Below are 25,749 nucleotides of genomic sequence, written 5' to 3' on the forward strand. Positions count from 1 at the left end.
TACATATGTTGCCATCATTACTTTCTAAACATTTACATTCTATTGAGTCCTAAGTATCAGATTCTCTTTTTACTCTCTCTCCCCCATCCCACCCTCATGGCCCCTTAATCAATTATAAATAATTAATTTCATATCTTACACTGGCCACTGTCTCCCTTCCCCCGTGGTTTCTTCCTGTCCTCTGCTTTTCACTACCCTCCGGGGATCTCTACTCCCATTTCTGTACCTGAGGGCTTTATCTGACCTGGAGCCCATGTGTCCTGAGCTCTTATCTGTACCTGTGTACATACTCTGGCCTAGCCCACCGTGAAAGACAAGACTGGGGTCATGATAGTGGGGGTTGGGAAGCCTCCGGAACCAGAGGAATATTGTGTTTCATCGGTGCTACACTGCATCCAGGTTGACTCATCCCTTCCTTGTGACCCTTCTGTGAGAGGATGGCCCATTGTCTACAGATGGGTTTGGGGTCTCTGCTCTGAAACCCCCCCTTTATTCTCAACAACATGTTTGTTTGCTTGTGTTGAGTCTTCTGATGCCTGTCACCCTATCCCTTCAACACCTCATGATCTCACAGGCTGGGGTGCTTCTTCCATGTGGGCTTTGTTGCTTCTCAGCTTGATGGTTGCTTGTTTATCTTCAAGCCTTTAAGACCCAAGCCTTTAAGCCGGGCACCATCAGCTTTCTTCACCACATTTTCTTGTGTACCCATTTTGTTCCCAGCAATCGTGCTGGGAGGGTGAGCATCACAGAATGCCAGGTTGTTCGAACAAAGTGTTCTCAATTTAAAACTAGGCATGTGCTTTAAAATGTTGGCTGTTTATACTCACTCCACCCGTTATAAGGTCTGACCCCCCTCCCACCTCCCCACCCCCCTGATGAAAGTAGTGAGTCCCTTACACAGAGGCATCCCAGTGGGTTAGGGTGCCTGCTGTCGCCGGCTGAGACCGCGATGTGTCGCCCCAGCTCGAGATTTCAGGAACTACTGACTGGCTACCCAGGCGTGTTCATGACCCGTGGCGTGGCAGCGAGCAGTGTTTGGTGACATGTCTGTCAGCCCGTGTTTAAGCCTTTGTCAGCCTCTGTTGCCGGTGCTGCCACTCACACAGGAGGGCGAGGAGGTCACGGGAAATCACAGCAAGACGCACAGCGTGGAGAACAGCAGTCATTCAGCCAGTCTGTGGAGGCTTCCAGAGGGAGCGGGTGGGAGTTATCTGTGTGGAGGGAAAGGGATGTCAGAGTGAGCAACAGCTAGAATTCCTGTCTAGCACCTACTGCATCCTCCATGCCGAGAGCAACGAGCACAATCAAACTGACTGGGCCTCCAGCTGCACTCAAGCTTGTGGGAGGTTGGTCACCCAGGGGTGGGGGCCTGCCCCAGAGGTACCGGTGCAGAACTGACTGAAACCAGCCTAAGCAGACTCTGCCAAGTACGACCTGCAGTGACCCATCGAGTGGGCAGAACTGCCTCTCTGGTTGTCCGTAACACTCTGAGGGAGTAGAAAGCCTCTGCTTTCTCCCTTGCAGCAGCGGGTGGTTTCTACCTGCCGACCTTGGGGTTAGTGACCCGATCCGTAACCCACGACCCCCCCACCCCCCGCCCCCCCGCCCAGGGCTCCTGGTGTGGACAGGATTGCACCTTAAAAAGCGCAGTCGCATCACCATTATTGTTGTGATAAAGTCACTGTTTAGAGACAGGAGCATGTAAGGAGGATAGAGACTTTGGAGGGGAGTCTGTATGTGCTTGGAGGGGAGGGCGAGGAGAAGCCCTCCTCTGAGGCCAGCATTACTCGTCAGCATCTCGGAACCCCCCCATGAGGCATGGGGGCCCCTTGCACCCTCCCCCAGCCCTTTATTGCCCCAAATCTCTGGGAGACCATGTCCCCCTCTGCTCCAGGACTCCAGAGTGTGATGCCTTACAGGTTCTGTGGGGTCTCCCACACACACCCAAGAACAGCACACCTACATAAATAACATACCCAGATCACACAGGTGCAACGTGACATGCTTACGAAAATAAGCGCTGAGAGTGCAGGTGGCAAGCCCTAGGATGTGCACGTTACTTGCGTAAACAGAGGGACCTCTGACCACTGTAGACTCCGACACACATGTGTTTCCCCCCCACACACACACACACTCAGGGCCTGTTTAGAGACCGATCCCTGTGGGTTACCATGGACACTTACTTCTTTTGTGGCCAAGTTCTATCCCCGGCTCTTTCTCAGGCTCTACTACCCCTCTGTCCACGCCTCCCTTCCCGACCTGAGCCCCAAGCCCCCAATTGCTGCTAGTTAACCTGCTTGAAAACCACAGGTGAACTAGGAGAATAAAGGTCAGGTGGGCCACTACCTTCACAGACCTCTCTGGGTCTGGCCTTCTAGGGGACCCACACGGGGCAGCCTGAGGACTCTGGCAAACTCGAGAAGTGAGTGGCCTCTCCTCTTGGTTGCCAGGGTGTCTGGGATCTCCCCGAGGCCCCCAGGTCCCCTTCCTCCCAGGCAGTGCCCTAGAACTGGGTCCAGGGGTCAGTTGCCTGTGTTCAGCTCAGACTCACAGCACCCCCATAGGTCGGGGCAGAACCAGCTGCATAAGGTTTCCCAGGCTGTAAATCCTTAAGGAAGCAGACCACCTTGGGCTTTAGTCCCGGCTCCTTCCATTAACAGCTCTTGTTACTGCACCGCCAGTAACTCCCCAGCAGTGCGTGTGGTTTGGGGAGTGCCCTGCTCAGCTGCAGGCTGGTGCCTGAAGAAGTGGCACTGCCTACTCTGCGTGACCCCCCTCCTGGCCAGCTGCTGTTGGCCATCTGGGTTATCTGAGCCCCTGGGTTAATGCCCTTCAGGGACATCACTGAATGCGCTGACCTTGTGGGGCTGGTGTTAACCATAGACTAACTGCTCTCCTCCGGCAGCGGCCCAGAGCCTGGGTAGGGTCCGCCCACCCACATTTCTGTCTCTAACGGGACATCTCTGCTGTGGCCCTGGTTGCTGCCATAATAGATGCATTAACAGTACCTGGGAAGGGACACTTGTCCCTTGTCCTCTGGTTTGGAGGCACATGCACCACCAGACTGTTTGTCCTTGACAGTGGCCCAAGGATGAGCTGTTTTTTATGTGTCACACAGAACAGAGGTGCCCTTCCTCTGTCTTCTCCGTCCTCTCATCTGGGGAGCGTTACTTCCACATCTTCATCACCCTCATCTCTGTCACCTCCTTTCTTGTGTGGTCAGGACGCAGAGTTGGTGGCCCACGTAATCGGTCATGATTTTTACGTGTTTGTATTACTTCCCTCCTATTGACCACGTCTTCGTTTTGATCCCAGAGCTTTGAGTCTTTATTTCCCAATACACCTCCACTTGGCAAATCCCTTCTGAATCCTGATTGGCTGCCTACACGGTGTATGTGGCCACAACATGCTGAGGCCCTGTGCCCCCTGTCCCCCTCGTGGAGACTTGTGCTCCATACTTGGATCCGGGGAGGACTGGCTCCTGTTACACCTCCCAGCAAGTTTTGGGTTTTCTCTCCCACACCTTCGCGGTAACATCCGCCGTCCCCTTCCTGTCCTCCCCGAGGAGGAGACGCTGCCTGTTTGCACCTTTGTAGTCCCCTCCCTTCACGTGTCCCGTCAAGAGCACTGCTGTTGGGTTGAGGTGCTCGGTTCCTGGGCGTTTTCTCCGAGGGAGACGCTGTCTTCAGCACGTCACCACACGTCCTCACTCTGCTTTCACAAGTCTCAGCTGCTCAAGCATTTGTGATTTTTACCAACCAACTTTTTTTTAAAGATCATTTTATTGGGGGCTCTTACAACTCTTATAACAATCCATACATCTATTATATCAAGCACATTTGTACGTATGTTGCCATCATCATTTTCTAAACATTTACTATCGATTTCAGCCCTTGGTATAAGGTCCTCTTTTTTCCCCCTCCTTCCTCCACCCTCTCACCCTCATGAACCCTTGATACATTATAAATCATTATTGTCTGTCCTGGATTCCGTGTGTCGAGAGGTCTTATCTGTACCAGTGTACATATTCCAGTCTAGCTGGATTTTTGTAAGGTAGAACTGGGGTCATGATGGGGGGGGAGGTTCATTAAAGAATTAGAGGAATGCTGTGTGTTACAGTGATGCTATACTGTACCCTGACTGGCTTATCCCTTCCATATGACCCTTCTGTGAGGGAATGTCCAATTGTCTACAGATGGGCTTTGGGTCTCCACTCCAGCCCCCCTTGTTTGCATGGGTATGATTGTTTGTTTTGGGCCTTCTGATGCCCGATACCTGACCCCATCAACACTTCATGATCACACAGGCTGGTGTGCTTCTTCCATGTGGGCTTTGTTGCTTCCCAGGTAGATGACTGCTTGTTTGCCTTCAAGCCTTTAAGACCCCAGATACTATATCTTTCAATAGCCAGGCGCCATCAGCTTTCTTTACCACATTTGCTCATGCACCCGCTTTGTCTCAGTGATTGTGTCGGGAATGGGAGCATCACGGAATGCCAGATTATTAGAACAAAGTGTTCTTATGTTGAGAGAATACTCGAGTAGAGGCCCAATGTCTGTCTGCTACCTTAATATTTAACCTATAAATGTACCTATAAATATATGTACATAGGCCTATATCCCTAGTGTTATATATTAATGCATTTACATATGTACATGTATTTAGGCCTCTATAAATGTCTTTCGCCTCCTAGTTCTTAACTCTGTTTCCTTTTACTTTCCTTCTGTTCCACTATCATGTTCAATCACTTGTTCTATTGTCCCTGGGTTTGTCACCTCTCCCACTCCCCCCTCTCCCATGCCCCCTGGAACTATGGGTCCCATTGTTTTCTCCTTGGGATTGCTGACCCTTATGTATGTTTCCCAATCGAGTCTGATGAGGTGCCAAGCCCTGCCCCTGAAGTCTATTTTTGGGATTCCTCAGGGACTTCATTGCTTTGCGTCACTTGCTGCTCGGTTGCGCTCCCTTTGTGTTTCACCCTTGTGTTTGTGTTGGGTGGGGGCGTCAGACCTGGTGCAATTCCTGCCCTTTGTCTCCAGTGCTGTCCCCCCATAGCACTATGGGTCAGTGAGAGTATACCGTGTCTTGTGGTGGGGCCGACCCAACGGCCCTCTCTGTGCCTTGGCTGCCACAAAAAGAATATCATCCTCAGTGCTTGGTGGGCCAGGATGCTGTCTACTCTCTTTCCTTCCCTCTTAGTTGCTCCCATGTGGTCTGAGCAGATCCACCCCTCTCCCCGGGCTGTATCTTCAGTGCTGTCCTCTGTACTGAAATCTTCTGGGGAGAGGGTGCTCGTAGCTGGGATTGGGCCGACCCTGCAGACGTCTGTTGGTTCACTTCATGTTGCCTTTAAGGCTTGATGCACCAGGTTGAGATCTGGTCCTTCTCACCTCTCCTTGGAGACATAAACAACACCTTCCCCATGGGGAGGGAGGGCAATGCCTTGTGCCTCCACTACCCACATCCTCTTTTTTCCTCTTTCCCCCTCCTATTTAGTTGGCTGCCATATGTATCCCTAGGTTGGCTCTGACCCTGCCAGAGTGCCTGGGCCTTGCCCTGGGAATTTATGCATTTAGTAGCTTTGCCCCTATGCCCCTTGTGCTTTTTAAGTTTACCCCAGTGGACTGATGTTGTGCTTGGCCTTTTGTGCTTGGCTTACTTCGCTTAGCATAATTTCCTCCAACTCTTCCCATGTGACAATGTGCTTCACACACTCATCACTGCTTTTTAGGGGTGCCTTGTATGTGTGTTCCAGAGGTTTTTAATCCATTCGTCAGTTGATGGAAATTTAGGTTGTTTCCAACTCTTTGCAATTGTTAACTGTGCTGCGATGAACATTGGGGCACAGATGTCTGGCCGTGGTTTATTTCTTGCCTCTTTTGGGTATATGCCCAGTAGGGGGATTGCTGGGTCATATGGTAGCTCAATCTCCATCTGTTTTAGAAATCGCCAAATCGATTTCCATAGTGGCTGTACATACCTACAGGTCCACTAGCAGTGGAAAAGAGTTCCTATCTCACCACAGCCCCTCCAACACTTGTTGAATTTTGAACTGGGCTATCTTAGAGGGTGCTAGGTAGTACCTCATAATTATTTTAATTTGCATTTCCCTTATGACTAATGATCAGGAACATTTTCTCATATGTTTATTGACCATTCAGATTCTGCCCTTGTGAAACTTCTGTTCAGGTCCTTTGCCCACCTCCTCAGTGGGCAGTTAGTTTTTTTTTCTTTTTGAAAGCTAGCAGAGTACTGTAGATTTTAGTAGCAACGCCTTTGTCTGATGTGTTATTGCTAAAGATGTTTTCCCAGTCCTTGGCTCTCTTATTACTCTCTTGGTGAATTCTTTCGATGTACACAGGTGTTTTATCTTCAGTATATCCCACTTGTCAGTTGATGCCTCCTCTGTGTTTGTGTCTTACCTATTCCTGAGATAACCCATGTATTCCCTGCACCAAAGTTCTCAGATTTGTCCTAGTTCCCTCATTGATGGCCCTAATAGTTTGGGGTTTTACCTCAGGTCTGTGATCCACCTTGAGTTTATTCTTGTGCATGGAGTAAGATAGGGTCTTGCTTCATTTTTCTGCAGGTAGATATCCATTTTTTCCAGCACCACTTGGTGAAGAGGGCATCTGCTTCCCTTTGGATCTTTTTTGGGCCCTTATCAAAGATCAGTTGTCTGTATGCTGATGATTTTATTTCTGGATTTTCAGTTCTTTTCCATTGGTCAGAGGCTCTGTCATTGTACCAATATCACACTGTTTTGACCACTGTGGCTGTCTAGTATGTGCTGAAGTCAGGTAAAGCAAGCCCTGCCACTCTGTCTTTCTTCTTGAGGAGTTCTCTGCTAATTCGGGCTTCTTCCCTCTCCGTATGAAGCCCGTGGTCAGTTTTTCCAATTTCTTGAAGAAAGATGACCTACCAACTTTCCCAGCATACTTTCCACCTGTTCCTTTAGGAGCCTTCTTTTGGAAAAATCAAGAATGCCTGGATTTTATTTATTTTAGTTGATTCTTAAGCTTGCTTTCTTGGGTTTTGAACAACATTTTAAAACCCGTGCTCAAATGTGAACTTCCAGATCAGGGTCGGAGTCCACAGGGTGGGATGTCAAGCCAGGCTCCCTTGAGTCAGGAAATGTAATAGAAGTAGAAATTCTAAACCAGGTAGGTCCAACTAGGTGAAGTCACACCCCATCAGGGGCCTGAGAAGCCCCGGGCTCAGCCTCCTGGAACAGAAGTGTGATCTAGTTAAGTGTGAGGCTCCTGGTACAGGTGACCGCAGCAGATAATGGGTGACACATTGGTGCAGGGCCAAAACGGAACAGTGTTGGGATCCAATGCCCGGGAAGGTCTGGGCAGTATGAACCGGTCAGGCCCGGCTCTGAGCCAGATTGCCTGGGCTCGTGCCTTCACGAGCTGTGTGACCCCAACTCCTCTGTGCCTCGGCGTCACCTTTCAGATGGCGGAAACGGCCTGTCTCTGGTCGGTGCTTCTGAGGAATAAGTCCGCTCGTCCGTGCCTGGGTTCTGGAGCACGTTGTGACGAAAGTGCCAGCAGTCCTTGTGACTTGAAGTCACCCCAGGAAATAGCCTTGAGCAGCCAGTACACGGCATGGTGATGGAGCAGCGGGTCAAAGGAGACTCCAACCTGCAGGCACAATTAGCAATGCAGGAAGTGGGCAAGGCGTGAAGGTGGCCAGCCACGATCGGCAGGAAGCTGGCACGGAGCAACAACTCCAAGGCCGAGGCCGGTGCCCGAGCCCCACATGCAGCCTGTGTGAAACTGTCGAAGGCAGAAGTTCTCAACCTGTGGGTCTCGGCCCTTTGGGGGTCAAACGACCATTTCACAGGGGTCGTCAGAGTCATCACAGTAGCAAAATGACAGTGATGAAGTAGCAACGAAAATAATGTTATGGTTGGGGGGAGGGGTCACCACCACATGAGGAACTTTATTACAGGGTCACGGCCTGAGGAAGGTTGGGAACCGCTGGTCTAGGGGAGAGTCATCCCTTGCTGAAGCCCGGGGTTCCTGGGGAGGGGCGTGTGCTAGCATTATGCAGCGAATTCATGTGTGTTTTGCAGACTTGGAAAGGACCACATTCAGAGTTCCCACAACTCGGGCACTTAATTCACGCGCCAGTGGACTGTGAAGGGCCGAGCCCATGCAGTGCTGGTGTGGGTGCACCCAGAGCTTCCCAGACCCAGGAGCTGCTCAGCTCTGCCTTGTCACTAACAGCCAGCTCCTCTGGCCACCTGTGGCGCTTCACCTGGTGACTTAGTGTCCAGGCCTCAGGGTCAGAAACCGCACGTGGAGCATGTGCCTGGGGCTGGTTATAAAGAGCACCTGGGGCCTCTCGGGCTCAATTGGAAGTCTGTCCGTCTCAGAATAGCTGTGGCCTTTCCTCCCAGAGTGCCTTTTTAAGTCCTGCTTTGGCAGATTTCTCTGGGAAACCCAAAATGTGCCTAGGAAGCAGGGCCGCAAGCGTGCGTTTTATTTTCTTAGCTGGACTGGTATGCGCCTGCCCCCGGGGTCAGCCTTGGAGCCAGGACTAAGCCCCAGGGACACTGGAGGCTCGCCAAGTTTCGGAACCTGCCCCGAGCTGGGTTTTGACCTTCTTTGCGGATCCTGGGCTGGAACCGAGCAGATGATTTGGTGAACTTCCCGTGGCCATTGCGTTTCCTCCGTCCCGTCCCACTTAGCCGTCACCACAAACACCTGCACTCCCCTGGCCACTCCTGGAGGCCCAGGCCCAAGCTTCCCCTGAGCCAGCATTGTGGCGCTGGGCCCACACCTGCACGGTGACCAGGGCAGACGAGGGAACTCAACTCGGAGGCACAGGTGTGCACAGAAAGCTCCCTCTAGCACAGTGCTTTCTGTGCTCCAGAAGCGAGGCCACCAGTTCACGCTCTGTGGGGAGGAGCCACTTACACTAAGGACCCAGGGGGAAGCCCAGAGGTGGGATCGGCTGTGTTGGCAGTGAGCCCCAAGGCAGCAGTGTGGGGCCCTGGGGGGAGGGTGGGCAAAGGGTGTCAAGAGAAAGGTCCGAGAGGAAATGGACGCCCGGTGCAAGGAGAAAGCGTTGGGGCTACTGCACTCGCTGCCCTCTGCTCCAGAACACCGGAGCACCAGCTGCTCTGGGCAGGGGACAAGAGCCCTTAGGCAAGAAATGAGGCGGGGGACTTAGCAGGCGTTGTTGGGACCTCTTGAGGGTGCTAGAGAACAGGCACACCTGATTGCCATCAAGCCTGACCGCTGTCATGTGGTCAGCTGTGGAAATCACACCTTCCAAGGATGGGGAAGCCATTGCCACGGGTGCCCCTGACTCAGGGCGATCCTGGGTCAAAGTGGAGCTTCTCCCACCCACAGAGGTTTTGGTTGGCTGAATGGAAGTGGATGGGCGGGGCTTGCTTCCACGGAGGCTCCAGGTTAGCATCCCACTACAAACCACAGCTCCACAAGGCTCCCATCCAGGGGCAGAGCTGGAGGCCGGGCCCCCAGGGTCACTGGCTGGCTGCTGTCTCTATGCCTCCTGGGCCCGAGTTGCCTGAGGCCTCTGGATGTGACCAGGGCCAGGGCGGGTTTGAATGTCAGTGGGATTAGAAATGTGCAGAAGATTGCTTGCTCAGGCAAAGCCTCCATAGCTCTGATTGTTGGGTGTCAGCTACTCAGGTCTGACTCCTAGCAAAATACTGCCCCACCCTGCCCCGTTCCCCAAACTGGCCATGCTTGAGCCCACTGGTGCAGCCCCAGTGTCCGTCCCACTTGTTGAGGGCCTCCCTCTTTTCCGCTGCCCCTCCACCTTCCCACGCACAGTGTGCTCTTGCAGGGACTGGTCTCTCCCGGCAACGTGTCCAAAGAACGTGAGCTGAACTCTCGCCATTCTCGCCTCCCAGGACAGCTGTTTGTTCTTTGGCGGTCCGTGGTACTTTCAGTAGTCAGTCGTTGCCAGCGCCGTCCTTCAAACGCGGGGCTCTTCCCTGGCCTTCCTCAGTCAGGGGCCAGCTTTCACCTGCCTCATTCCAGCACAGCTTTGGTTGGGCTCGCCTTGCTCTGCCACGCTTTCCAGGGGTCTGGTGCCGCACGCTCACCCAGTGCAACCTGTCCTCTCACAGCTGGCGGCGGCTTCCCTGAGCGCCCAGTGTAGCTGCAAGCATGGCGAAATCCTTGGCAACTTTAATCTTTTCAGCATTTATCATGATGTTGCTTACTGGCCCAGGTGTGAGGTATGAGCCTTTTTTTTTTGAGCCTTCGTTTTTGAGTTTTGTTGACGCTGAGTTGTCATCCACACTGAAGGCTGCAGTTCCCTTGGGCTTCGTCAGCAAGAGCCTCAAGTCCTCCTCCCTGTCAGCCAGCAAGGCTGTGTCATCTCCATATTGAAGGTTGTTAATAAGCCTTCCTCCAATCTGATTCCACATTTTAAAAATCATTTTATTGGGGGCTCTCACAGAAATAACAACCAATTATATCAAGCGAACTTGTACATATGTTACATCATCATTTTCAAAGCATTGTCATTCTACTTGAGCCCTTTGATATCAGCTTTTTTCCTGCTCTCCCACACTCATGAACCCTTAATACATTTATATCTATTCATATCTTACACCAACTGCTGTGTCCCTTCACTCACAGTTCTGTTTTTCAACCCCTTTGAGGGGGTTATACATCCATCCATCACCATCATTTCCCCCTTTCTCCCCTCCCACCACCTCCCCATGCCCTTATAGTATCGTTGCTCAGTGGTTTTTCTGTCTTGGAAATCTGTATGTCAAAAGCACTTATCTTTACCAATGTACATATTCTGGTCTAGCAGGATTTGTGAGGTACAATTAGGGTCATGAGAGTGGGGGGAGGAAGCATTAACGAACCAGAGGAATGTGGTTTTTGATGATATGCCATTCTTCTTGATCTAATCCAGCTTCTCTGATGACTTGCTCAGCACACAGACTGAGTAAGACTGGTGAGAGGCTACGGCACTGATGCACGCCTTTCCTGATTTGAAACCGTGTGGCAGCTCCTAGGTTTGTCCACACTGCTGCCTCTTGATACATTTGCAAGGGTTTTTTTTTTTTTAGCACAGTGCAGTTTCTGGGATTCCCATTCTTCCCAAGCCTGTCCATAGTTTGCTGTGGTCCTCAGTTAAACGCCTCGGCACAGTCGATAAAACACAAGTAAACATCGTTCTGGTGTGCTCTGCTTTCAGCCGAGATCCATCTCACGTCACAATGATGTCCCTTGTCCATGTCCTCTTCTGAATTCAGCCTGACCCGCTTGCAGCTCCCTGACAGTGTGCTGCTGAAATCCTTCTTGGACGATCTTCAACAGAATTTTACTTGCATATGTTATCAATGCTTTTCTACAATTTGAGCATTCTGTTGGGTGGCCTTTCTTTGGAATGGATGCAAATATGGATCTCTTCCAGTCACTTGGCCAAGTAACTAGCTTCCAAATTTCGTGGCATAGACGAATTAGTGCTTCCAATGCTTCATCAGTCTGTTGAAACATTCCATCGATATTCCATCAATTTCTGGAGCCTGGTTTTTGACTAATGCTTTCAGCGCAGCTTGGGCTTCTTCCTTCAGTACTGTTCTTGCTTCTTGGTCATATCCTACCTTGTGAATGGTTGAATGCCGACTGGTTCCTTTTGGTAGTGACTAGTCTTTCCATCTTCTTTGATGCTTCCTGCCTTGTTCACTATTTTGCCCTTCGAATCATTCCATATTGCAACTCCGGGCTCGAGCCTCGTCTTTCTTTCCGTTTCAGATATGCCGAGCGTGCTCTTCCTTTTAGGGTTTCTGACTCTAGGTGTGCACACTTCGTTTTATAATATTCTACTGTGTCTTCTCTCTCCAGCGGCCCTTTGAAGTTTTCTGGTCAGCTGTTTGACCTTTCTCCGTGGGTCTTAGCTACTCTACAATTCGGAGTGAGTGTCAGAGTCTCTTCTGACACTCTGATCGCTTCTTCCTTTTGAACGACCTTTTGCTTTCTTCGTGAACGATGGTCTTGCTGTCTTCCCACAGCTCATCAGGTCTTCTGTCATTAGTTTCAGTGCAGCAAATCTGTTCTTGAGATGTTCTCAAAATTTGGGCGGGGTGGACTCAAGGTCATCTTTTGGCGCTCATGGACTTGTTTTCACTTTCTTGGGCTTCACCCTGAATGTGCATGTAGTTCATGGGCGGTCTGTTCCAGTCAGCCCTTGGTTTTGTGCTAGCTGCCGGCGTTGAGCTCCGTCTCCTCCCACAGTTGTAGTCAGTCCCATTTCTGGAGAATTCCACGTGCTGTTGATAAAAGGTATTTGCGATGAAGACTTCATAGGTCTTGCTAAATTCTATCATGAGATCTCTGGCTTCACTTCTGTCATCAAGGCCATCTTTCCCAACTACTATTCCTTCTTCCTTGTTTCCAACTTTCGCATTCCAATCACCAATAATTATCAGTGTGTCTTGATTGCATGTTTGGTTGATTTCAGGCTGCAGACATTGGTAGAATTCTTGTTTATCACTCACTAGCTTTGGTAGTTGGTGCACAGATTTGAATAACAGTTGTATTGATCGGATTTCCTCGTTTTGGGATAGATATAATCCTGTCACAGGGAGCACTGTACTTCAAGATTGGTCTTAAGATGCCCTTTCTACGACTACAGTGCCACTCCTCCTGGTTGTGTATTCCCAGCATCGTAAACTATATGATTCTCTGATTCAAAATGGCCCGAACTAGTCCATTTCAGCTCACTAATGGACGCTCCCTGGTGGTACAGTGGTTGTGCACTGGGCTGCTAGCCGTAAGCTCAGCAGTTTGAAACCACCAGCTGCTCCCAGGGAGAAGATGAGGCTTTCCACCCACAGCCCTGGGAACCCCTAGGGAACAATGGTCCCCTGCCTGCAGGGTTGCTCTGGGGTCGAATCAGCTTGATGGCAGGGAGTTTCTCTGGTGGGGTCCCTGCCTACGGGCTCAGCAGGGCCAGTGTCTGCCACAGGCCTGGGCGCAGAGGGGAGGGCCGAGGGGCTCTCAGGTTAAGCTGCGGGCTTGGCTGCACTCTTAGCCACTAGGTTGCTGCTGTCCTTACTAGTAATAATGGGAGGGGGTGGGCCCAGTTTGGGCTTTGAAAAGAATCCGTCACCACGTGAATATTTTCATGGGTAAATGAGCTTTGGGGAGATCCCATTCTCTCTTCATTAGGGCTTTCTGTTTTTCACCCAGTGAAGAAGTCAGCATTATCATGCTGCTTATGGTTTTAATGAGATTTTAATTTTAGGATTCCAAAGGAAACCAGATTTTTTTAAGCGGAGGGTGGGGAACACGGTTGCTCTCTCCCCCTGCTCCACCAGCCCCCATGGATGATCCATTCGTCCCGTCTGGCCGGGGGGTGGGGCACTGGGCCTCCGATGGGGATTGGAGCCTCCTTGGCCAAGCCACAGAGATGCAGGCCCTAGTTTACCCCAGAGAAGCCCGTCATAGTGTCGTACGGCCAGGACCCAGCATTGGTTTCTGGCTTCTGCCTCTGCCCCCGGCAGGCTGCACCTTTCAGCCAGAGGCACCCAGCCTGCCGCCGCCTGGGCAGGGAGCGCCACCCTCTGCCCTGGGCTCCTTCCCATGGGCTGCCCAGGAGTTCCTGGGGTGGGAGCTGCAGGTTTGGGAAGAGAGGTTCTCGAGGAGACACTCGACCCCTCTGCCTGAGGCCTGGGCTCCCAGCCACAGCCATGCACATGATGGAGTGCACCCAGTGCCCCCAATGCCCCCTGGCCTGAGTGACTCCCCACGTGGACTGGCGGGAAAGGTGGCTTGAAGAGTGTGTGGCCAAGGCCACAGGCGGGGCACGTTTTGTTCAGTTAGTGTCTTGAGTTCTCACGGCTGCTTGTCAGGAAATGTTGGTTCTTGGGCAGAAAGCCAGCGGAGAAGTCCTGCGAGCAGTACGTGACACTCGTACACAAGGCTCCGCCATCAGGCCGAGCGACCGTGCCCTTGTCGCGTGATCTCTGGCTTCAGCAGGCAAACCAGGCTCCTGACAGCGTGCCTCCCGGGAGTGCCCCGGTGGAAAAGGCAGCAGATGCCAAGAGTAACTCCTGGGGGGTGGGGGGGGCAGGGCTCCCGTGGCATGGCAGTTCTGCTGTCCCAGGTCTGTGGACTCTGTCCCACCACCACCCCTCCTCCTCACCCTCCCTCGGTCACCCACCTCTGAAGGTGGCATAAATGCAGCCACGTGCTCAGGCAGCTGTGGCCAGCGATTGCCCATGTCCGCCTGCCCCGGGCCACATGGTGCAGCAGCACATGCCCTGCCTCTCCACAGCCATCCCCAAGCCTGCTGATGCCCAGCGGTCCCCTCCGCAGCCCCACCCTGTGAAGGATAAGCTCAAGGAAGAGCAGGGTTGCTGGGGTCACCAAGGTCTGGCAGACTGAAAGGAACCATGTGGGGAATAAGGGGCAGCAGGAGCCAGAGGTTGGCCTCATGAAAGGGGCACACCCAGGCTGGAGGTCAGAGTGGGCAGTTCAATCCTCTGACCCCCCACCCTTCCTCAGCAGCCAGACCTGGCAACCTGCCACAGAAAGACCACAGCCCTGAGTGCTTCCGGGCAACCCTGCTCTGCACACAGAGGGTCGCTCACCAGGAGCCGCCTGGACTTCAACGCCGGTCGGAGCATCTCTACTCTGATCCGGCACTCTGGGCAAGCCTTGGTCTACTGACCACAGACTGGAAGTGCAAATCCATGGCCACTCCTCAGGAGAAGGGCCCGGCTGCCTACTCCCTTGGAGGTGCCCACCCCTTGGAGGTGCCCACACCTTGGAGGTGCCCAGGCCTTGGAGGTGCCCTCATCTTGGAGGTGCCCACACCTTGGAGGTGCCCTCACCTTGGAGGTGCCCACACCTTGGAGGTGCCCAGGCCTTGGAGGTGCCCACACCTTGGAGGTGCCCACACCTTGGAGGTGCCCTCTGTGGGCTCGCTGTGCATGGGAATAGCGCGGGGCAGTGGGTTTGGTCCAGGCTGCAGGAACAAGGGCACCCCGGGGCATGCAAGAAGGAGGGCCATCTTCTCCTGGGTCACAGCTGCCGGAGCCTGGGGGTCCTCGGGCAGGGCGCGGTGCCCCCACTGCGGGCAGAAGCTGGTAGGCCAGGGCTCACCTGTGTCCTGTGCTCTCTTCACAGCAGCTGACGCTCGTGGCCGAGAACCTGAAGGAGGAAGCCAGCGACCGTGAGGAGAAGCAGGCCCCCTGAGGCCCTGAGCTGGCTGGCTGTCCGTCTGTCCGTCGTCTGCAGCCTCGGCCTGCTCTGGTTGCAAGGGGCAGGGGGCACCGTGACTCAGACTCAGACCCACCACGTGAGGGGCGCCCAGTGCACAGCTTCCCCACCCTCCACCCCTCCTATTCCCCCACCCTCCGACTGCCCAGGCTACACTGCCCCTGGATCCCCTCTCCACGTTGCCCCTCAGTGGGGCCGCTCACTGCCCCCCTCCAAGAGGCAGGCTAACGGAGCAGCGGGCCATGGGCGACCCTCTCCTGGCTCACCTGGCAGTGTGCTCACAGCTGCTTCATCAGCAACCCCCAGTGACCTCGTGATTAAAAGCAACGTGTCCCGTGACCCCGCTGCCCTCTCTGCTCTGAACCAGCCCGGGGTCTGGTGTCGAGGGGGGAGCCTGCCCAGGCTGCTGGGGAGGGTGTGCTGCTGGGACCAGCCCCAGAGGGGCCACCGGAGAGCCAGCAGGCAGCCCGACCAGGCGCCCCTTGAGCTGTGCCCACAGGCGCGGCTCTGCAGGCACATGCCCGCTACTCCGACTGTGTGCTCCCTGTCTCCACACCCCTGACCACACGAGGCTCCCATGGCACTACCCTTGGGCCCAACACCCCTCAGCCACCGAGCAGGGCAGGCCCTGGGGGTGAGGGGAGCTGCAGATGCCCCGCCCAGAAGCCGTGGGGACAGGAAGGGGCATCGCTGCCCCCGTCCCTCTGTCCTTTGTCAGCATCTTGCTCCCTCCCTTGCAGCCAGCCGGCCCAGCTGCACGCCATTCTGGTCGCCCCCGCGTGGGCCTATGGGCCCTGGGGATGGCCGGGCAGTGCTCTCCGCTGTCCCTCAGTCCCAGCGTGTCCATGGACGAGCTGGCCTTGTCAGCCGTCACCCCCATGTGAGCCGCCGTCCTGAACCCCAAGGTCTTCGTCCCGTCCTGGCCTGGAGCTGTCTGCTTACGAGCCGGTGGACCCGTGAGCTGTGAGGCAGCGGGTAGGGTGCCCTGAGTTGGAGAGAGGTCAGTGCCCCCCCCCCCACCCCCAGCAAGGCTGGTGCCGACCCTGGCTCCTCTGCGGCCCTTCCCAGGATCCCCGTCGGCCTCCCCTCGGCGTCTCCTCTGGCAGCAGCATGCTCTGCCAAGCCTGGCCCATCACTGCCGGGGCAGGGAAGGGGGTGCGGGGGGACGGTGTTGCACCCAGACACAGACCCTGCCTCCGCCTCCTCCCCGGGCCACACTGTGCACATCTGTGGGGGTGGGGGGCGAAGGAATGAGCAGGAGGAAGGGGGACGGGGGGGGGACGGCGGCACAGGAACCTTAGCTCACAACCGTCAGCCAGGCGAAGACCTTCGCGCATTCTGCGACGTCTGTGCCCCATGGAGTCATTCCTTCTGCCAACCCCGTGGCTCCGCCCTCCCCACGGCACCATCCCCCACCTTAATGGACAGCCAGGGTGACCAGGGCCAAACTTGGGTCCCTCTGCTGCCGCCAGTGTCCTACAAGTGGGAGCAGACAGCATGCACCCTCTAACTGGCTATGGCCCCACATCACACTCCCATGGGCGAGCTTCCTTTCGGGGGGCGGTGGGGTGGGATGGGGTGTACAAGCCACGCCATGTCATCTCCAAGTTTTGTCCGCTCTGTGCACTGAGGAAGAGACGGAGGCTGCCGCCACCTCAACACACCCAAACAGCCCCAGGGTCGTGGTGCACCCTCCAACAAGAACCCCCCCACCACCACCCCACTGTGCTCAGCCTGCCCTGTATGTAGCCTCTGAGACGTGCTGCCCTTTCTGGCCACAGACCCCATCCCCAGCGCTGTGTCCTGCCGACCCAGGAGCAGGGGGCTCCTTGGGAAGATGCCCCCCAGCACCCACCCCCAAGAGGGCTCTTGCTTGGTTTAGACACACCTCGGCGTGTTCCAGCCCACCTTCCCCAACTGATAAGGGGCCAGGAGGCCCCACCTGCCATCACCAGCCAGGGGGCATCCGCACAGCAGCCACCTGTACTGGGTCAGAAAGGGGGTGTAAATGGCACAGAGCTGGGGTCCCAGGGCAGCTGTGCCCCAATAGTCAGCCAGGGATCCGATCTGAGAAGGCTACAGAGACACGGTGTGAGCCCCCCTTCCTCAGAGGGCTAGCTGGGCAGAGAATAACTGGTGGCCTACGGAAGCCCCTGCTGCTGCTGCTGCTGCTGGCAGGAGGCGGGGTGGAGCTGTGCAGGGCAGGCCGTGGGAACGGAACCTTGGCTAACAGCAGTGGCCCCAGGGCCCTGGGGGAGTGTGTGCTGGGCCTGCCGGGAAGGCTCCCAGTGGGCGCCTTGCTCTGCTTGAAGGCAGATGCACGCCTGGCTGGGGGAGGGGGAGGGGGAGGGTTGGCTCCCTGGGCAAGGGCTGCTTCTCAGTTTTGCTGATCCGACTGCATAGCCTGAAGCTGGCAAGCTGGGGAAACAGAGTAGAGGCACCACTACCACCATACCCCCGCCCCTCCCCCACCGTATCAGCCCTGTGATGCCCAGCGGGTGTCACTCTGCCTTACCTTGGCAGCAGCCCATGGCTGCAAGCTGGCCTCCGTCAACCCAGCCACTTCCCTCCTCTTCCACGTGTGCACACATGCACACTCACAACTGGCAGGCAGTGCAGTAGTGTGGTTGAGATCAAGAAAGGGAACAGGTTAGAAGTCAGTATCCAGAAGCATGAAGGATACAATTCTTTTAACTGCAGTGCTGCTGCTCAATCATGCAGGTACATGGCTCCCTGATCCTCAGGCCCTCAGCCACAGAGCCCTGGGTCTCTGCCTCGTCCTGTCAAGCATTACAAAGCCTATTTATTGAGCCCTGCCAGTGCAGGAAGGCACTTAGCTGTCCTTGCTTGGTGGGCTGGGATGCCTACTGCTCTATCGCATGGTCTCGGCTGCTATCATAGCTGCTACTTCTGGCTGAGCGCGGCTCCTCCTGCTGCTGGCCACGAGTCTCTGCTCCTGCTTCTGAGATGCCTCACTCTATAGTTAGTGAAATGGAAAAACTGACCAATCCCTGAGGTAGAGACCTTATTTGCATGCTCCTACCCAGTCATTTAGTGGGGGTTACAAAGACTGACTAAAAGAACCAATGCCAATTTATTTCACATCAACACAACCCACATGAAATAACCTATCAAGCAACAGGTCGCAGACCCAGCCTGACACAGAGTCACTGCTGGGCAGTGACCATGCCTTGGATTATTCTGCGGTGGGAGAGATGCAGATGGGCCTGAGAAGCTACGAAAGCACTGTGGCCAACGGCAGCAGATGCTGCCCCGAGATCCAGGAGAATGAAAATGCTCAAAGTAGGTCCTTGTACAGGCCTCTCTGAGAAGGATCAAGAATGTGGCAACATAGGCCAAGGCTCACCAAGGGGTTATGGTAGCAATTGTAAATTCTACTTGAAGTGACTGAAAGATGGAATGATAGGATCTATGTATTAAATCCTAAACAAGAGAGAGAAAAGGGAATTAGGGGCCTGGAAGGTAATTTCCCTAACCTCCCCACCGACCTATCTTCCATGAGTCTCTAGGCAGAAGGGGCACAACGTAAGTGCCCCAAAGCCCAAGAGTGATGTTCTTTGGGTAGATTCCCACAGCATGGGGTGGGTAGGGCAAGGGGGAAACAGGCTCAGAAGCCAGAGACCTCCAAGGACATTCCTGGACGGACCCCAGAGCTCACTCCTCGGGTGCCCACTGGAATCGGAGAAGAGACAGTGACTGATGCTCTCTTGACCTGACCCTGACCTGTCAGTCCGAGAGGGCCGGGCAGAGCCTTGTGAAGGAAAATGATTGCAGGGGTCTACTTTAAACTGCACGAGGTGAGTCAAAAATATTGCCACCAGATCCTAAGACCCGTTAGTAAACAAAAACAGCAAGCTGTGAAGGTATTGCTTCTCCACATAGCACCGCCCAACGCTACACACCTGCCGTCACCGGCGTGTCCCTTGAAAAGCTCTATACTCTCCCATCCCCACATCAAAGAGTGGTTTGGACAATAAACGGGGCTCAGTTTCAACATGGTGGGGGCTTTTGGAACCCAAAAACCAGTCTGAAGGGGCAAGCTCTGAGATCCAAAGTGGCTGGGGTAAGTTTCCCCAACAAAATTCTGGTGGGACAGCCGTCACCGCCCTCGAAGGTGGACCAGAAGGGGGTTGTCCTGAAGGGGCAAACTCCCCATGACCACTTTACCTGGCCTCGGAATTCCATGAAACCAAACTGATAGAACTAAAAGGAGAATTAGATGCATCCGCAATTGCAGCTTGGGGTTCCAATACTCCTCTCACCGACTGCTGCAGGGGCAAAGTCAGCGGGTCTGTGGGGCTGACCGACTTGTACATCACGTTCCACCAGCAACAGGGCTCGTCCGCCGCTCGCAGAGCAGTCGCCGAGAGGTCAGATGCTGGGCAGGAAGCGGAGTTTCAAGAAGTGTGAGATTTCAGCGACACAAAGCACCTTCTCTGACCCAAACGGAATTAAACTAGAATTAGAGACAGACAAGTGGGCAATCGCCAAACATTCAGACACGAAGCACTTTTCAAAACGTGATGACTTCGGCTTTCCCGGACCAGTCGCAGCGCTACATGGAGAAGAGATGGGAGAAGGAACGAGCGTCTGCGGGGCGCCCGGTGGGGGCCTGGGCAGCTGTTTGTGAGGCGGTGATGGCGCGGGCAGCGCCCTCCCGCGCTCAATGGCCCTGAGTTTGCCGATGGCCCGGATGTTGGGCTAAGAGTGAGGGGTGACACCACATTGGAGACTTGCGTAAAACCAGTTAGGCGTTGTCCCCGACTGCGATGGGCACCGGGGCTCGGTGTGAGTGATGAGGAGTTGTCACTGACATGCCTGTTACTTCTCTCCTCCCATCCACGTAGACGGAAGGCTGGGAGTCTGATGTTCCCGGGAGAAAATGTGAGCCTCCCTCAGCACGGAACGGAGACTGGTCTGGGGCCCCAAACCTGCCCGTGGGGACTTCTAAGTGTAGTGGCTGGGAGCGGAGGAACTGAGAGGCTAGAGGACAGGATGGTAGGCCACGTGGGATCCTGAAAGATGGGAAATGTACAGTCATCAAATACGAACATGGGGATTGGCCAGTCAGTGGCTGGCCAGAAGGGGGAAAACCAAACTCCAAATTCACTGCCCTCGAGTTCTCTCCAACTCACAGCGACCCTAGAGGACAGAGAAGAACTGCCCCTTTGGGTTCCCGAGCCTGTAAATCTTCAGGGCAGTGGGAAGCCTCATCTTTCTCCTGTTTGCCAACTGCAGACCTCCCGAAATGGAACCTACTGTCCGTTACCAGGCCTTCCATATATATGTATATATGTACACATAGGTATGTATGTGTATGTTATATATCAAATGAGCAAACCCTGTGTTGTTTGCCACTGGGCATACCACCACAGAAGCGCGGTGACGGAAGATGGCAGGAGAGAATGGCCAAGCCAGTTGTCAGTGCTGCCCGAGGGGTGGGTTCCGGGGTACAAGTGAGGTGGCCTCAGAATCACACACAAACAGGAGCAATGCCAAGCAGGTGGACACAGAGGGAGGCGGGCAGTGCAGGTGGGAGCTGGGAGTCAGCGACCTCCTCACTCAGGATCAGGACAACCAGTTGAGGAAAGTGGGTGACCCTGGGGAGGGAGTGTGATTAGGGGGCCGTCCGGGGCCCACCTGAGCTCTTGAGGCTCACAAGTGTCACGGGAGGAGAGTTTGCAATGGGATTTCTTTTAGCCGCCTACATCTGCAGGTGCAAAGCCTGAGGCAGGCTGGGCCCGACCCCAGCGGGGCCTCTACGAAGCCACTCCGACGGCAAGAAAGGCGACAAGGGACACAGTTTCTATTGCTGAACATCAATATGTCTCTTTATTATTTGGATTCCCCCCCCCCTCATTTGTCACGTATCTGTCCATGTTTACACAATGAGGAAACATCAGCCAGCATTGGAGGCACTGACTGCATCAGGTGGTAATTCCGTACCCTCTGCACACACGTTCTTGGTAGGGGACACCTTTCATTCCGCTCCATCTCGCGGCTGTCCTTAAGATCAGTGTCAAGATTGTCACATCTTTAAATAGAATTGTCCGAAGTACATAATTATATATATATATATATACACACACATACAGAAAAATACAAGACTGCTGCTCCACACTAATTTATACACTACTGCCATGATATGCGGCTTCTGAAGACAGGGTCAGGGGTACAAGATACTGCTTAGAGCAAGGAAGTAGTTTGGTCCAAGATTATCGCGATGTGATGGTTATCCGCCCCCTCCCGTTTGGGCGATGACATACAATGACATACGACACATGCACAATCATTCACCTAGGAACAAATGGGGGAGACGCCACGCAAACTAACGTGTGTACCCAGAGGGCCGCCAACCACACCCAACTAGTAAGGCTATCATACAGCTATGCAGCATCAATGGTCAACACTGCTGATCCTAAGTGAGCACCATATCTACATCTGAATATAAAAACCCACACACATACGGGTTCGTGAAAAGGTGCCGTTCGAGGCTGTACAGAATCACAGGGAAAGTATTTACATGACTTGGAAAACAGCTGCAACAAAGAATTTATTGCCCATGCCCTTGATGAACTCCTCGCCAACCTTGAACACAGATGTTCCGCTCACTCTCCACATGAACCGCACATCTGTTTCTGGCCCTGGGCCAGATCCCTGGCTCAAGGATTGCAAGCGAATATGTTCTATGGCTTCACCACACATCTATTCTTGTAGCTTTTCCGATATAAATATCACAATGAACTAGAGCTGGAGCTTAAAACACATCTAGCCTAGGTCTGGAAAGGAAAGGAAATGTTTTAAGTATAATTCGTTACTTAGCTTGTGTCAGTATGCTGACTGTGAAATTCAGAGTTCTGAGTAAAATACAGTCTTCCCAAAGCGAGCCGAGGCGATGCATGCTTGCAGGAACCAAGGCCGTCTTACGGCAGCTCTTTGGTGCCCCGCCCACGCCACGTCACGTGCCCAGAAGCCAGCGGGCCATCCCCTCACCTCGTTAGGCGAGGGTGGGCAGGACCCCTGCTCCCCTGCCCCCCGCCGGCCAGGTCCCAGCCACTAGTCAGCCTGCCTGCCTGGCACCAACGTCACTAGGCAGGATGAAAATAACATCTGGCCCCTTTCCAAAAGAAGCACTGTGCAATATACCGTGTCCTCTCCAGAGAAAATGCCACGCAGAACGGTTATCTGGTCACAAGTAGTCTCTGCACAGGAACAGTTGAAAGCAAGAGTTCTTGGAGAATGTGTTTGGCAGGAAGGCAACATGAAAAACACTTCCAGCAGAAACAGGGGAAAAGAAAAAGAAAAGCACACCGTGTTTTGTCATCGTTTCGTGTGTGTTGGCCTGTGTGAATTTCGTGTTTTTGGTTTCCGATCCGTCCGTTTCCATAGCCGAGTCAAAGGATGTGAAGTAACGTGAAGAAGAACGAAAGGGATCACTAATTACCAAACGCCTACAAACCGAAGCCGGCACCCACCCTTTCTCTGCTCTCCGGGCGGGGCTGTGGCTGGGGTCAGCGTCTGAGTGCAGCGGCTGTCCTCCTGCCCCGGTGGTCGGGTGGGAGCCCCTGGGTGGGCCGCCGGGCCTGCCCCACCCCCGGGAGCAGAGCCCAGAGGCTCGTTCCGGTCTGTTGGACAAACGCACACCATGGGAGTGGAAGTGGGACACCAGCGACCCACTGGACCGCATCGCCAAACAAGATTGTCTGCTTGTCAGTAACTCAGCCTACAAACCTACCGTAAGTACTCTCTCTCACTGACTCACAAAAAAACGAGGAAATCTGTTTCTCCCTGTTAACACGTTCAGAGCCCAAACTTGTTTTCACGCTACAGCTTAAGACAAAACGCGGTCTGGTTTTCGGAGCAGGCGGGCGCCCAGGCCCCCTGCATGGCCTTATTGCTTTGCCTCTGCCGTGACCCCGAGCCCAGAGTCTCCATTCAGAGGACACCAAGGGCAGGAATTTGGATTTTCACAAGGAAAAAAAAAAGGGTTTGGTTTGGTTTTCTCGATTTCACTCTCTCTCTGCCCCTCGCTTGCTCTCTAGGTTAAGTGCAGAACATAGATTTCTAAGTGCTCCGTTTATATTAGGTTCCAAATATACATTTTAATTTCATCCTGATCATCCACATTAAAATTACAAAAGTAAAAATTACACAATAGACTTTCCGGCTGGAAAAGAAGTGTCTAGCAGCATGCACAAAGACCATGCGTTGTCACGTCGTCGGGTGGACAGATGACAAAGCAGTAACTAACTGCTCCTAGCCACGGTGCGCGAGTGGCGGGAAGGGGCCAGCCGGGCGGTGTGCCCGTGGCCTCAGATGACGTGGCAGCAGCTGGCCTGGCTGGTAGCGCACAGCAGGCCCTCCTTGGGGCTGCGCTGGATGTTGACGGAGATGGTCTTTTCACACAGAGGTAGCTGAAGCACGTTGTTTTTCAGGTTCTTGCTCTGTATCCGCTCCAGTTGGGTGGTCGGCACCGACATATGGTCAGAGAAGAACTTGAGGCTGCCCACGGCGGGGGCCGGCCCCGCACTCCCCGCAGCGCTGATGCACATCTTCCATGAGGACTTCTCCTGCACCTTCACGCTGGAGAAGGCCAGGCCATTCTGGGCGTCCAGGAAGTACTTGGCGCTGCCCTGGAGCTGCGAGCCGAGGCACAGGCTCATGAGTTTCAGGCTCTGGACCAGCTCGCCGGCGCTGCGCGGGGCCAGCGCACCCGGGCCCACCGAGCCCATGCTGCATGAGGCCAGTGGCCCAGGCTCTCCGGGGCCAGTGCTGCGGGAGGCCAGCTGCACAGGGCCCCCGGGGCCGGCGCAGCGGCGGGTGGTGCCGGACGTGTTGGTGGGGTTGCCGCCTGAGCCGCTGGAGGGGCTGCCCCCGCCGGCGTTGTTCTCCCCAGGGCTGGCCTTGTCCGCCCCGCCGCTGCCCTGGCTGGGCTTGCCCTGGCCTCCGCCGTCGCCCTCGCTGCCAGGGGGCCCCTCGCTGCTGTCCCGGCGGTGCCACGAGTAGGAAAAGCCGCTGTCCTTGTCCAGGCGCCGGCGGCTCTCGGAGTCGTCATCGCTGGTCTCCGAGCTGCTGCAGCTGGAGCCGCGGCCCTGGCTTTTCCTGCGGTGGTACCGCTTGTGCACGGTGCCCGGGGACGCGATGTTCATCTTTAACCTGCTCAGCTTGGGCGGCAGGTTCTCGTCCATGTCGAACTCGTCGTCGGACTCCCCCTCCTCAAAGATCTGGTTGAGCACCGGGGCGCTCTTCCTGGACGTCAGGCGGTTGGTCACCGAAGGCTTCCGGCGCAGAACCACCTGTGTGGACAGGGACACGGGCTTCTTGTCCTCCTCGTCTTCCTCTTCGTCCTCTTCCACGCGGAACAGGCACTTGCGCCCGCTGGCTGTGGGCTTTAGGCTGGCCGGCGGCCCCGTGGACACGGCGGGCCCGGCCAGCTCGGGGAGGTCCTCTTTCTTGGCTGGGTCACACAGGCCTTTGCTCCTGTGCCCGTTGAGGACACTGTCCGTAGCCCGGGCGGGAGACTGCGGGACAGTGGCGTGCGACAAAGGGGTGGCCGTGAGGTCATCGTCCAGGTCCTGGGGAACGTCGATTTTGGTTGGCCACGATTGCCTGGGTGACAGATGAGAGAGAGAAAGAGAGAGAGAGAGAGAGATTAAGACGATGCGCAGAACCAGAGCACAGAGCCAATGGGGCAAAACCCCGCAAACCCCTCACTTCAACAACAAACTCCAACACACCCCCATTCAAACCCTTTAACCTTCTGCGGGGCCCTCAGACGGGCAGGGTGGTCTGAAAACTGGGGGAACTCCGCCCCAATCCCGAGTGGGTCCTCTGTGGCCAGCACAGAACCCAAAACACACCTGGGAGCCCACTGGCTCGCCGAGCAGAAGGGCGGGCAGTGCGCACAGGCTGAGCTGGTGTGAAATCTGCGCATCTAAGAGGCAGGTCAGCTAAGCCGGCACACGTCCTGAACTAAAGCCCGCACGTGCGGAGCTAGCGACACACAAACGCGTGTTTTCTAGGCCCCCCCACAGGCCTGCCGCTGAGCCTGGCCGCGCCCTCCCCTCTGCACTTGCTCTGTGCATGGTGGCCAAAGGACGCTCTGCAGGCGGCTCCCTGGCCTGTGCCAACACCGCCCCCCCCCAGGCTTCCCTTCACCTCCCCAGGCACTGGGCGACGGCACGCCCCACAGCTGCCATGAGGCTGCAGCAACAGCCGCTCCAGTGAGGCCTGCCCAGGCTCCATCCGGCATCGCGCCCTCACCGAGGCACCTGCACTCTCCCCGGACCCGGCGGGCCCATCTGCTGGAGGCTCCCACGGTGATGCGCTGGCTTTTCTGAGGGAGGACAAGTCATCCGTCCTCCACCGGGGCGGGCGAGCAGCCAGGAGAGGGGCACCAAGCCCCGCCAGGCAAGCAGAGGGTGCGCGTGAGGGAGGGGAGGTGCCCATGTGGGTCCGTGGCCAATCCGTGCACCCAGGATGGATGACTGCATCTCTC

At 55.0% G+C, this 25,749-nt stretch overlaps 2 protein-coding genes across 3 annotated transcripts in view; one reads left to right on the plus strand and one right to left on the minus strand.

The window, feature by feature from the left end:
- ANO10 (anoctamin 10) overlaps nt 1–15,569 on the plus strand; it is a 222,140-nt gene extending 206,571 nt beyond the window's left edge. The window contains exon 13 of the mRNA XM_075555985.1: nt 15,138–15,569. Within this exon, the coding sequence (XP_075412100.1) occupies nt 15,138–15,206 (69 nt within the window). The 3' untranslated portion in view covers nt 15,207–15,569. The remainder of the gene's footprint in view (nt 1–15,137) is intronic.
- A 5,513-nt stretch (nt 15,570–21,082) lies between these two features.
- Nucleotides 21,083–25,749, minus strand: part of SNRK (SNF related kinase) — a 54,471-nt gene continuing 49,804 nt past the window's right edge. For both annotated transcript variants that reach the window (XM_075555988.1, XM_075555989.1), the window contains exon 7: nt 21,083–24,860. In XM_075555988.1, coding sequence (XP_075412103.1) covers nt 23,564–24,860 — 1,297 coding nt within the window. In that variant the 3' untranslated portion in view covers nt 21,083–23,563. The remainder of the gene's footprint in view (nt 24,861–25,749) is intronic.

The sequence above is a fragment of the Tenrec ecaudatus genome, chromosome 8, assembly GCF_050624435.1.
Source record: "Tenrec ecaudatus isolate mTenEca1 chromosome 8, mTenEca1.hap1, whole genome shotgun sequence".
Classification (NCBI taxonomy): domain Eukaryota; kingdom Metazoa; phylum Chordata; class Mammalia; order Afrosoricida; family Tenrecidae; genus Tenrec; species Tenrec ecaudatus.